General features: G+C 43.7%; 1 protein-coding gene across 1 annotated transcript in view; it reads left to right on the top strand.

The window, feature by feature from the left end:
* The window catches only part of hfm1 (helicase for meiosis 1), a 186,011-nt gene that overhangs the window by 53,408 nt on the left and 118,550 nt on the right, over positions 1 to 14,053 (top strand). The window contains exons 10-16 of the mRNA XM_068038040.1: positions 4,882 to 4,959; positions 5,184 to 5,342; positions 5,456 to 5,656; positions 5,746 to 5,834; positions 6,577 to 6,620; positions 6,712 to 6,813; positions 9,418 to 9,563. Of these exons, the coding sequence (XP_067894141.1) occupies positions 4,882 to 4,959; positions 5,184 to 5,342; positions 5,456 to 5,656; positions 5,746 to 5,834; positions 6,577 to 6,620; positions 6,712 to 6,813; positions 9,418 to 9,563 (819 nt within the window). The remainder of the gene's footprint in view (positions 1 to 4,881; positions 4,960 to 5,183; positions 5,343 to 5,455; positions 5,657 to 5,745; positions 5,835 to 6,576; positions 6,621 to 6,711; positions 6,814 to 9,417; positions 9,564 to 14,053) is intronic.

Below are 14,053 nucleotides of genomic sequence, written 5' to 3' on the forward strand. Positions count from 1 at the left end.
ATAATTTTGGAATCTCTGTTAAATCTCCTCTTAACCTTCTTTAATATAATGACAAGAGCCCCAGTCTCTCCATATCAGTAAAACCTATCATCCTTGGAATCATCATCGTGAATCTCTTCTGCACTCTCTCCATGCCCTTAGCATCTTTTGTAAATAAAGGCACCCAAAACTGGACACAATATTCTAGCAAGTGGCTAGCCAATGATTTGTGTAGGCTTAGCATTGCTTTTTGCTTTTGTACTCTGTACTGCTTTTTATAAAACATGGAATCCCACAATTTTTTTGCAACTTTATCAACTTTTCAAGATTTATGTTTCTGAATAACCAACTCCAGATTACTTAGATAAATATATATAAAAAGAGTAGAGCAATGATCCCAAAGCTGATCACTGGTGATCCCTCCAATTCGAAAACTGTCCATTGACTACATTCTCTGTTTTATGTCCTTCATCCATTTATCCATTAACGGTGATATAGTTCCAAGTCAGGATGGTGTATAGCTTGGAAGAGAACTTGCAGGTGGTGGTGTTCCCATACAGCTGCTGCCCTTGTCCTTCTAAGTGGTAGAGGTCACGGGTTAGGAAGGTGCTGTCTAAGGAACCTTGATGTGTTGCTGCAGTGCATCTTGTAGATGGTACACACTGCTGCCACTGTGTGTCGGTGGTGAAGGGAGTAAATATTTGTGGATGGGCTGCCAATCAAGCGGGCTACTTTGTCCTGGATGGTGTGGAGCTTCTTGAGTGTTGTTGGAGGTGCACCCATCCAGGCAAGTGGAGAGTATTCCATCACACTCCTGACTTGTGCCTTGTCGATGGTGGACAGACTTTGGGGAGTCAGGAGGTGAGCTACTCGCTGCAGGATCCCTAGCCTCTGACCTGCTCTTGTAGCCATGGTATATATATGGCTACGCCAGTTCAGTTTCTGGTCAATGGTAACCCCCAGGATGTTGATAGTGGGGGAATTTAGCAATTGTAACACCATTGAATGTCAAGGGGAGATGGTTAGATTCTCTCTTGTTCGAGATGGTACTTGTGTGGCACGAATGTTACTTGCCACTTATCAGTCCAAGCCTGGATATTGTCCAGGTCTTGCTGCATTTCTACATGGACTGCTTCAGTATCTGAGGAGTTGCGAATGGTGCTGAACCTTGTGCAATCATCAGCGAACATCCCCACTTCTGACCTTATGATTGAAGGAAGGTCATTGATGAAGCACCTGAAGATGGTTGGGCCTAGGACACTACCCTGAGGAGCTCCTGCAGTGATGTCCTGGAGCTGAGATGATTGACCTCCAACAACCACAATCATCTTCCTTTGCGCTAGGTACGACACCAACTAGCGGAGAGTTTTCCCCCGATTCCCATTGAGTCCAGTTTTGCTAGGGCTCCTTGATGCCATACTTGGTCAAATGCTGCCTTGATGTCAAGGGCAGTCACTCTCACCTCACCTCTGGAGTTCAGCTCTTTTGTCCATGTTTCAACCAAGGCTGTAATGAGGTCAGGAGCTAAGTGGCCCTGGCAGAACCCAAATTGAGCATCATTAAACAGGTTATTGCTAAGCAAGTGCCGCTTGATGGCGCTGTCGATGACACCTTCCATCACTTTACTGATGATCGAGAGTAGACTGATGGGGCGGTAATTGGCCAGGTTGGACTTGTCCTGCTTTTTGTGTACAGGAATACCTGGGCAATTTTCCACATTGCCGAGCAGATGCAAGTTTTGTAGCTGTACTGGAACAGCTTGACTAGGGCGCAGCAAGTTCTGGAGCACAGGTCTTCACAGCCGTTGAACATCCCAGGCCAAGGAGCAGCCTGATCAGCAGTCTACCTCTAGCCCAGCTGCTATTGCAGGGGCCACACCAAGTAGAAGCACACAAAAATGTATTAAGAAAAGCACGTAGATGCACTTGGGGTTTCACAGGTGTTTGACATTTGCCATTTGTTTTGTGTTATAATGTTCTATTGCAGTTCACGTTCATTGTTGAAAAATGCTTATTTTGTCATGCCTTAATTGTGAGATGCTGCCTTCACCCTTCTCTCTCATTGGGTTGCCAGTGTAGCCACAGCCCTCATTTGGTAAGCGTCTCAGGTGTGCCAAATGGAAAGGAGGCAACAGACTGAATGCATCGAGGTGAGTCATTATTGAGTTCAGTCTGAGAATCCATCAAGGTAGCTGGAAGTGGGTAAGTATGAGATTGTCTCTTGCCTCCCTGGCCCGTCGCTCAATATGCCTGGCCTCTAGTGCAAGGGGTTCAAGATCCGGTACTGCCGACTTATTATCCTCCTCTGTGTCCTCCTAATCGGTGGAGGATTGTCGATTAATCATGTCCTCTTTATGCAAGGCCTCCCCCCCTCTGCAGTGCTAGATTGTGCAGAGCACAGCGACTACTATGATCCGTGAGACCGTCGCTGGGGGTACTGCCGGTCTCTACCAGATTGATCCAGGCACCAGAATCTCATCTTCAGCAGCTCAAATGGCCTGCTCGATGGTCACTCAGGTAGAGCTATCGCAAGTGTTGTACCTCTTCTGCAGTGCAAGGGTTCCTCACAGGCATGAGCAGTCGTGTCTTCAATGTATGGATGTTGTCCCGAGAATCCATCCTGAAGGCGAGCGGGGGGGTCTGAAAAGTCGTGGCACCTGTGACTGTCAAAGTAGGTAGGCATCGTGGCTGCTTCCTGAGAAGCACTTTTGGTGCTCGTAGACGAGTTGAACATTGATGAAGGCTTGATGGTCACATGCATGCAATCTATCACAACTTGCACCTGGGGAATCAAGTGATGGCCCTAAAGCCGATTGCCCTCTCTGCCTGACTGTCAGGGTTGGTCTGTTAATGCACATAGTCGTCAGCCCTCCTGAACAGAGCATTGGTCACCTCCTTGATGCAGCGGTGGGCTGCTGCCTTGGAGACCTCACACATGTTCCTGGTGCATCCCTGGAAATATCCAAAGGCACAAAGGTTGAGAGCCACGGTGATCTTCAGGGCCACTGGCATAGGGTGACCATCGCATCCTGTAGGTCGCAACTCGTCCTGCAGCATGGCGCGTAAGTCAGTGAAAGCCTCCTTGGTGAGCCGTGGTCCTAGTTGACAACGTCGCTTGGACATTTGGAGGTAGCTGCATCGAGTCCAGTACACTCCCTGGTGCTGGTAGGCCCTTGCCATGGTCGGCTGCTGTTGCTCTCATCGTGGAGCTTCATGGGCAGGCGCAGCTGCCTCCTGGCCCTCTCTCCATTGGAGGTCCACAGAGATAGGGTGTATGAGACCCATGCCAGCTGATTAGTCGGCCTGCAGAGTGCTGTCCTTGCAGAGACAAAGTTGCCTTGCCGTCTTTGCCTTTGCTACTCCTCTCGGCTTATGCGATATTTGCCCTCAGTGCCCACCCTTGCTGAGAGCCAGCCCAGCACCCTGTAGTATGGCCACCCGACCTTGTCACCCTGTAGTATGGCCACTCGACCCTCTCGCCTTGTAGTATGGCTACCCAACCCTCTCACCCGAGACCAAGCCCACCTGATCCTCTTACCTGAGACCAAGCCCACCAGGTACTGCCACCCGAGATCAATTTCACCCGTGAGAGTGCTCCCCCCTTCCCCTATCCAATGCTCATCATGGCTGTCTTGCCGTCCTGGTACTGAGGCCTTGCCTTGGTGCCGCCACCTGCCAGGGATCCAAAGGCACGTGAGGGCCGCCCGCCATCCACTTAATTCCAATGCCCCCATTGAGTCACAATCAATTGAATGCAGCTGCATTACAAATATCTGTTCAGCAATTAAATGGCAGTCCCGTTGTGTTGGGCAGCAACACCACCTAGGAGTTTACCCGCCGTTGACTAAATCCAGAATCGACATCATGACGTTGGATTTCTAGAAGGACCCTCCTGATGCTATTCTCTGGCTCCCCCAACTCCCCCGCGCCGCCTCCATTCACGCTCCAAACGGCGTCACTAAATGCAACCCATAGACTTAACGGGCTGAATTTTACCAGGCCCCTGGCATCGGGGGTTGTGGTGGGGTTGCCCGGAAAATCCTTCCAGGAGAGGTCTGCCGCAGGTCTTGTTGCCGGGAAGGCCCCGCCCCATTTTACCAGTGGCAGCGAGGTCTTATGGTGAATCGCACCCCCCCCCTCACCGCTCGGCAAAAAACCCTTAATTTACATATGTAAATAAATGCTAATAAAGGAATCATTACTAACCTCGTCACGACGGCCATCCCACGCGGATATTCCAGCCGTTTGCTGGAAGTCCCACGCCTTCGGATCTCCATTCGGACATCCGAGGAATAACACTGGTGGAGAGGGGGGAGGAGTGAAATTTTCAGGGGAGGGGGGCAGGGAAAACTGTTACTATTGGCTGAGGGGATGGTGGGAAGGGGTGGGAGGGCAAATGCAATGAAGTTTGGAGGGGGGGGAAGATCGGGATGGGAACAAAATTGTTCTTCGTGGGGAAAAGGCAATAAATGAAGTGTTTGGTCATGGGGTTGGGGGGTTGGGAGAGGGCCTTTGATCTTTTATTAAATTTAGAAATGTAAATGTTACATCAATTTCACTTTAAAAATTAAAATTCTGGTAAAGGCTTGAAGCCCTTTAAAATGGCGCTGGCACTTGCACAATGGCACCGGAAGCTGTTGCCGGGGGCGGGTATTCTGCCCCCTCCATGTTAATGAGCTGCCATGCGAAATATCTCGCGTGTGCGCCGCAGTGTCTTGGAAGCGCACCGCCGTGCTGTAAAAATTCAACCTGTTTCAGGTCAATGATCTTTTTTCAGAACTCATTTGACAAAATTGAAGTACTACAAGATGGATATAATGTTTTCTATCGAAAGCTGTAATAATGCGCTTTATATAGAAGTGTGGTTGGCCCTTTGTGCTCAGATTCTAATTTTTTTCCTAAGGAAAAGTGGGACACCATGACTAGAAAATGGAGAGATAATTCATTAGTACAGCTTGTGCGGCTTTTCCTTGTTGATGAGGTAAAGGTCTACATTTTACCTTGTAAATTCTATATATTTTGAAGTCTGTGGGTTATGAAATGAGAGTTTGCTCTTCTGGCTGGATTAGCATTGTTTTAAACTTCTGAGGAATTGTGGATATTCTGCATACAAAGATGTTTTAAAGAAAATGCATGTTATTTTACTTCCATTAGACTTTTCGTACAATTTTCACATTTTGAAGGGGAAAATACCTCTTATTCTAGGTACATGTTGTGAAAGATGAATGTCGTGGTGCAACCCTTGAAGTTGTAGTCAGCAGAATGAAAACAGTTCAGTTAGCTGTCTCACGTGTGTCTAATCATCCCGATGATAAAACGTTGAGATTTGTAGCAGTTTCTGCAACAATTCCTAATGTTGAAGATGTAAGTGTATTCACATCATACTAGATAATATGAATGTGCCAAAAATGTACCATTTTGTATGACGTCCATCAACATTTTACTGTATTTGTGCATCTTTTGTTTTACTTTCTAAGATTGCAGAATGGTTATCAGATGGAAAAGGACCAGGAATTTCCATGAAGATAGATGAAAGCTATCGACCAGTAAAGCTCCGCAAAGTTGTTCTTGGATTTCCTTGTGCCAGTACTCAAACTGAATTCAAGTTTGACTTATCTCTTAATTATAGGATGGCTAGCGTTATACAGACATACTCTGAGCAGAAACCTACTCTGGTGGTATTTATTATTTTAATTCTGATTCACTTCTTAGTTCTTTTACCAATAGTTCCGTAATGTGTTATTGAAAGGTCATTTTTAACTTTTAGTTTTGTGCTACAAGGAAAGGTGTGCAACAAGCTGCATCCATACTTGCAAAAGATGCCAAATTTGACATGACCATGGAACATAAGCAAAGGTATTTTTTTTCTCCTGAATCAGATTGAAGTATAGACTTTTTGAAGTTTGGTATGGTGAACTTGCAAGTTCCTGAGCTTGAAAGAAATCTCAAACTACAGTACAACATCGTGAAGCATTTTGATGTGGTAAAATAGAAAACAAATACAAATATATATATATAAAGTTAGCATGAAGTCAATTAAAGTAATTTTATGTTATCTTTTGAGATGGATTTTACTTACTATCAATGCAGTGACAACATTAGATACTAAAAAGAAATTGATCTAATCAAACGTGAGGAAAAAAATTTACTTCTCGTCACACTAAAATTTGTGTATACATTATTTTGACTGTATGTAAGACAGATAAAATATTGTGTGCCAAGCGATTTGTTTAAACAACTTGTTCTAAAAGCAGCTGTGTTTTTGTTTTCAAAATAAGTTTTAGCTAGTAAGGATATTTTTTGCATAGAGTTAAGTTTTAAAAATGTAACTGAGTGAAGAAGACCTATCATAAACTCTCAAGAATAAAGCCATTGTACGACTGGTGGATTGTTCATTTAACTCCCGTAAAAGATAATCCAATGCTACATCTTGTATCCTGAATACTGTAGACCACTATATGACTTCTGTATCTTTTTATTTACATTATAGCTTATACATTTTAAGATGTAATAATTCTGAATATTAGTAAAACGTTTTTCCTTGGTTTAAAAAATAATTTTCTGAATTTATTATATCTAACTCTTTTAAATTCAATAGATTGCAAAAATATACAAACTCAATAAAGGATGCAAAGCTTAGAGGTAAGATGTTTATATTTTGAATGATTGAATAGAAGAAATGTATGTATTTAATATTTTTCTATAAGTAAAATTTATGCATAAATTTTAATAGATCTGTTAATATATGGAGTTGGTTATCATCATGCTGGTATGGATCTGTCCGATAGGAAAGCTACTGAAGCTGCTTTCACTGCAGGAGATGTACCAGTACTTTGTAAGTCATATTTTATATATCTGTAGGCTTGGATGTTATTTTCCTTGTTCAGCCAGTTTTTTAAAAACTGATTTCATATTTTATGGTTTTTACATTGTCTAGTTCCTCAGGTCAGAATCACTAAACATTCAAGGAATCAATCCTCATATCCATTGTGGTCTGGAGTGTACCTTTTCCTACCCAATATCTTGGAAAGCAACAATGCGACCTAGGGATTGCAACAGAGATGCTGGGCAAGACTTTTGTTTTGGAGTTGGGACCCTGACATCAGGATTAGACCCCGACATTGGGATTAGTCACTGACACGATTTTCCAAGGAATGGCCAATTAATAGCCAAAGGGCACACTCAGCATCCAATTAAGGATGGCAGGTGGGCTCCCAATGCTGGAGGGCCAATACGAAGCCCTCCAGCACTTAAAGAGTGAAAGCCTGCTTTGCAGGTAGAGGAGAGCGAGGGCACCTCAAAATGGAGGTGCCCTCTTAACACCTCAATATATTTCAATAAAATAAAAATGGCCACAGCTACCAGATCACCCAATGGGGGGTAAACCCTTCTTCAGGGAGGCCTGTAGTTGCAGCTGTGGCCAGCTTCTTGCACTGGCCACAGGCGTGGGGAGACATTAGTATTACTTAAATCTTTATGGAGCACTGGTGCACCCCCCCCCACCACTGTCGCCAGGAGACTGTCTACTTGCTCTGGCTATGTTTTGGCCACCGCAGGCAGCCCGTCTACCAATTGGAAAATTTAAGTAGGTGCAGGAAGGCCCTTGAATTGGCTCTATTGGTTACCCGCCGCTTGCAAGCAGGTAGCTGTTTTGCACCCGACCTGGGCTCATCGAAAATCTCTGGGACTGTGCCAGGGATCAGGCATGCCTGCTGGCGTCAGGAAATTCTGGGCCCGCCTATCTCGATTCCCACCCCCATCTCGCGATCAAAACCCTGCTCCCTTACTCTGAGCACCAGCTACCAAAATGTGTCATCTGCTGCCATGTGACTTTCCTCCCTTTGAAAGCTGGATTGAATATATACTATCAGATCAAGACTCAGGCTCTAAACGAATAAATGCTATATATAGATAGGACAGATAAATGAGCACTATACAATGAGGCTCAATTTCGGGGACCAATGTCCTGAACTCCAAGGACTTCTCAAAAAACATTGAAGTCTAAATTGTGTTGGGCCATTCTTAAGGTGTCTGGGCAGTTACCTAAAATACGCATTCGGTCCCTTGCATATGCTAATTTTAAAAATTCTTTCATAGAATGTGGGTGTCGCTGGCCAGGCCAGCATTTGTTGCCTATCCCTAATTGCCTTGCTAGGCCATTTCAGAGGGCAGTTAAGAGTCAACCACATTGCTATGGGTCTGGAGTCACTTATAGGCCAGATCAGGTTAGGATGGCAGATTTACTTCCCTAAAGAATGTTAGTGAACTAGATGGGTTTTTACAACAATCGATGATAGTTTCATGGCACCATTACTGAGACTATCTTTCAATTCCAGATTTTTATTAATTAATTGAATTTAAATTCCACCAGCTGCCATGGTGAGATTTGAGACCATGTCCCCAGGACATTAGCCTGGGCTTCTGGACTACTAGTTTAGTGACATTACCACTACACCACGGTCTCCCCTATTGAAGAGTCCAGTCAGAGTCATTAGAGACTGTCATTGATGGCATAGAAGGAAGCTATTCGGCCCATCGAGTCCATGCCAGCTCTCCCTGGAATTATCCAGTCAGTCCCACTCCCCTGCTTGATCCCCATAGCTGTGCAAGTTTCTTTCCTTCAAGTGCCCATTCAGTTTCCTTTTGAAATCATTCATCACCTCCACTTCCACCAACCTCAGGGGCATTACCACTCACTGCGTAAAAAAGTGCTAAGTGCTTGTGTTGGGCCTTTCAGGGCAATTCGGTTCCCCTGAACAGAACAGATGCTGGCCTGTTCCTCTTTAGTCTTCCAGTTTTGGCCTAGCTGCAAATTGCCACTGATAGGTAAGTTTATTTTATTTTAAATAGACATGGAGCCAAGAGGAGCAGGAGTACTCCTCCCAGATTCACAGCACCACTGATAGTCATGGACAGTACCCCTCCCAATCCTGCACCCCACCAACCCCTGGAGGGCTGAGGGCTGCTGACAGTGACTCAGGAAACCTGAAATTCAGTTCTTCTGTCGGGCGTGGTGCCTGTGGAGGTGTAACAGGTACTGGCAGCTTGCCATAATTAATTTAGCTGAGGCCCAAATACCAATGACCTTTTGTTTTGATTTTTTTGCTTGCATATTGGACAGGACACTCTCAGGCCTGCAGCCACATTTCATTTTGCTCCCTTGTTTTCCAGTGCTAGCCCCTGTCAGGGGTGGCTTGTGCCAAGAATGCCTCTGGGCCAGGTTATTGGCCCAGGGCACCAAGATTAGCTGCATCTGGGTCTGCCCAACTCTGAGGCAGAGGTGTTAGGAAAATCAGACCTACCAACTCCACCAAGCTAGTTTCCTCAATAATGTCTTTAGTGCTACGATTTAGACAAAAAAATTGTATTGATTTGTTTTTAGATTTCAACTATTTTTGAGGCTATGACTGACAATTCTTTCTGTATTATTTTGTTACAGTTACTACTAGCACTTTAGCTATGGGAGTCAACCTGCCAGCCCACTTAGTGGTAATTAAATCCACAGCGCATTATGCTGGAGGCATGTTTCAAGAATACAGTGAGACTGATATACTTCAAATGATGGGCCGAGCTGGACGACCTCAGGTAGACTTTAAGAAATGATAGAAGTGATGTGACAAATGGTGTTCCCCAGGGACCTATACTGGGGCCTCAGCTTTTCATCATAGATATAAATGACCTGGATGAAAGAGCAGACAGTTGTGTATCTCAAGTTTTCAGATGGCACTGATACATGGGAGATGGAAATTACGAAGTGACATAGGCAGACTAAGGCATGGGGAGTTCAATGTTGGAAAGTGTGAAGTCATCTACTTTGGATCTAAGAAATAAAAATGTAATATATTCTATTTGGGGAGTGACTAGGAGCTGTAGTGGGGAAAAAGGATTTAGGTACACAAATCACTAAAAACTAATACACGTGTACAAAATGCATTCAAAATGCTGGCCTTTTACTCAAAGAGGTTAGAATTCAAAATTGAGGAATTGATGTTACAGTTATGCAGAGCCTTGGTCATTCCCCTTCTGAAGTACTGCGTTCAGTTTGGGCACCGCACCTCAGGAAGGATGTATTGGCTTTGGAGGTGGTAGAGCACCATTTCACCAGAATAATACTGCGTATAAAGTGTTAAATTATGAGAACAAGTTGCATAAACTTGGTTCCTATTTCTTTGAGTTTAGAAGGTTGATCTAATCGAGGTGTTTAAAATGATAAAGGGTTTGAATAGGGTAGCTACAGATAAACGATATCCTCTGATGGGAGAATCAAGAACAAGAGAGCATAATCTTAAAATTAGAGCTAGGCCTGTTTACATGATATAAAAAGCATTTTTCACACAGTGCAAGTAAAATGTGGAACTCTGTAGCTCAAAAGGCTGTGGATTTTGATAATTGAAATTTTAAGCCTGAGAGCAATATATTTTCTGTTAGTTATGGATATCAAAGGATATGGAGCAAAGGTAGGTAAGTGGGGTTGATGTACAGAGCAGCCATGATCTAATGCAGAGGTTCCTAATTTTTTTTTTCTGATCCCTCCTTTTGAGATGGATGCCACATGTACTCTTTATTGCTCAAGACCTCTAATCTGTCCCCAATCCCTTGACAAAAAAGAAAAGCTGATCTAATAAAATGGCAGAATATGCTCATTAGATTATTAATTCTTGGGTCTTGGGCTCCAAGAACATTTTGGGCCTCTTTGCACCTAATGCATAATCCTCTGATGCATTAAAATGCAAATATTGTCACAAAAGTTTTTATTTTGGAATAAAATCTTGGACTTCTGTGTATTAAAAAAAAAGTGAACAAAAGGATTTTGCTCAGTGAAAGACACCTGGAAAAATAATTGGAATTCCTGCAATGTTTTGAAAGGAAGTTCAGAACAAGGGTGAACTTTATGGGTGTTTTGAAAGGAAGTTAAACTTGTAAAAGGACAGTAAGGTCAGCAGTTTCAAGGAAATCACAGGGGTTTGACATTTCTTCAGAGCAGCTTGAGTGACAAGGGGGAGACACGTGGGCTGAATTTTATTAGCGCGCCGCACATCGTGGCGGCGTGCTTTGAGGTCGCAGCCTTCTGACACAGAAGCGCCTCCGCGGTATTTTGTGCAGGGGCTCATTTAAATGGAGAGGGCGGAGCGGTCGCCACCGATAACATAGAGGGGGCGGCCGCTCCATCCCCGGCAATGGCGTCCAGCGCCACCACACAGGATCCCGTGCCATTTTTAAAGGGCTTCAAGCCCTTAGTAAAAATTTAAATATTTAAAGGTATTTTATTTTTCATTTGATTGTAAAAAAAATTAGAAGATGGGGGCCCTTTCCCAACCACCCCCCAATGATTTTTTTATTGCCCTATATTCATACAACTTATTTTATTCACAACCCGAACCTGCCCCCCCCAACCTTCTCACATTTGCCCTTCAACCCCTTCCCACTATCCCCATAGCCAATTAAAAGTGTTTTTCCTGTTCCCCGTCCCTCGCCCTGATAATTTCACTCCTCACCCCTCCCCACTGTGTCTCGCCTCGGAATTCTGAACGGAGTTCCAAAGGCACACGAGGTGTGGGATGGCCGCCGGCACCAGGTAAGTTTATTTGCATTTCGTTTTAATTAATTTGAATATGTAAATGAAGGCCCTGCCGCTTGGCGGTGGTGGGGGGGGTTGCACTGAGGCCTCGCCACTGCCGGTAAAATGCTGCGGGGCCTTCTCGGCGTCGGGGCCGTGGTGGTCCGCTCCCGGCAGAATCTATGGCCCCCCCCCCTGCCACAACCCCTGACGTCAAGGGGCTGGTAAAATTCAGCCCACTGTGTCTGGGCATGTGACCATGTTTCAGGAAGGTTCTTTTTTTACTTTGGACCCTTTAAAAAAGCCTGTGAATTGGAAAAAGGGCAGGCATTTAAAATCTTTGCTTGACCTGCCTGGAGCAAGAGAGAAAAAACCCAGAAAAGTGCTACCTCTCTCTGTAAAGGAGACATGCATCTCTTGAAAAGGAATCCTGCATTTGAAAGGTGGCAGATTCCTGTTACCTCTGGTCTCTGAAGAATTTCTGCATCTAGTGAGATTCCTGCTACCTCCTGTGATCTAAGAAATACTGAAATCTGAAGAATTCATCTACCGCTAGACTGCTGCTTCAAAACCCAAGCAGATCTGTTGCTACACCCCTGATGGAAGACCTTTAAGACACCTGCTGCAGTTGAATTGCTGTGAACACCTACCCATCATAGACTGTTCATCAACCTCGCCTGGAGAGACTTCGACACTGGGGCACCTCACCGTACTGAAAACATCCTACAAGAACGTGAACCTAAATTATATTTTATTACTCCTTCTATTCCTAAGAAATAGTTGTATTGCAGAACACCCTTTTGAAACCAGTTAACCAATTCTTTTTGAATGTATGAGTGTGTGCATGAGGGTTAAGAGATTAAGGAGTTTTCTCATATATATAGATTTATCTCGTTAGTTGTTAAGACCTGTTATTTCTTTTCTAAAAAATAGTTAATGTTGTTGTTGTTTAAAGAAACCTGGTTTGGTGTGTTTTATTCTGGGTGGAAAATACAGTGTTTAATTGAGCTAGTCTTCGGTAGGTGGGAAACTTTATTTGATATGCTATGACCTGTGAAGCAGTGGGACTGAATTAACAGTGCATTACTCCCACTTTGGTCATAACAAAATGTAGTTAGATGCTCGAAAAAATAGGCTGGTACAGTATTTTCACACTGCATGATCATGGGCCTTACATATGTCATGGGACCCCAATTTGCATTGGTTAATCCAGCCAGAGCCTAATGGGAGATTTATCTGCTGTCAAAACCAGCAGTGTTAAACTTCCAGGTTGGTAGAAGTGAAGAGGGAAATGGAGATCTTCATTTTAACTGCTCCCTCATTACATTCCCACTGATCAGAGTGAATTTAAATCTTCTTCCTTTGGTTCAACTTGTCATGTTTTCTTGGCTAAGATTACAATATTGATCTATGGGGAACAGTGGATATGAACCTACCTCCTGGATGCTCTAATTTTTTTCCAACATTTTTATGTATTGTGAAATTAAAATGCTTAATTTCAAGTGACTTTGTGACATAGTCTACTGATCTGACGATGTCTGGTACCACAGACTGTTAGGATATGGATTCTTCCCAGAAAATGTTCATATATGAGTTACCACGCTCAGTTACAAATGGTGTTGAATGAAGTGATATATTGGGGTAGGAGCATGGAAGTGGGAAGGACTGGCTAGGGTTCCTAACTTTCCTGGATTAGCTGAGAGTCTTCCAGAACTGAAGGTCAATCTGCCCGGGACTGCTACTCGTAGTCCTGGCGATTCATGCCTGCATGCCTCTTTAGTTCAAGAGCTATATTCTGCGTTTCTATTGGTAGATAAAACCTAAATCCCCTAAATAGCTGCTCAAAGATCAGCCCCTCCAACCTACTTTAAACAGCTAAAGTCAATGCACTAAGAAGTAATAGGCAGCCAGCATTGTGGCAGCGTCAAGTTTCAGCCATTAGAGAAAGAGAAGTTCCTAGTTTTTATTTTCCATTCCTCACCGTCTGTTGCCTTGAGTCCTGTTCTTATCTGATCTGTTGAAGAACAGTACTGATCTAATTTCGTAGAAAAATTACTGTTATACTTGTGCTTTGAACTGATAGCAATCCAATCTGATGAAAGAGGGTCTGGCTTGATTTTTTGTACAGTGTTGTCAGCTTATATTGGGGAGTTCATTGTACTTCTGCAGGACAGTTCAATTGCCTTTATGCTTGTGAGGAATTAAATGTCATTGTTGGCTTATATTCAACACTGCCGATGATCAGTGTGGCATTTGGTACAGTGCCGTCTCCTGATGATATACTTTGAATCAATGTGATCCCCTTATATTGCAACATATTGATCCTTTCCAAGGTATATAAAAAGTGCTTTTTGATGAATGTTCAGTTACTTATTTGCATAAGAAATGTTTGAGGAGACAGTACTGAGGCACAAGTTAAATCACTCTGGGAAAGCATTTCTGCATCTGTTTTGTGTAGCAAAATATTAAGCAGGTTTACAAAAACTTCCTCTATTTCTAGCAACATTTCGGGAATGCT

Source organism: Heterodontus francisci, chromosome 8 (assembly GCF_036365525.1).
Source record: "Heterodontus francisci isolate sHetFra1 chromosome 8, sHetFra1.hap1, whole genome shotgun sequence".
In the NCBI taxonomy this organism is placed as follows: Eukaryota; Metazoa; Chordata; class Chondrichthyes; order Heterodontiformes; family Heterodontidae; genus Heterodontus; species Heterodontus francisci.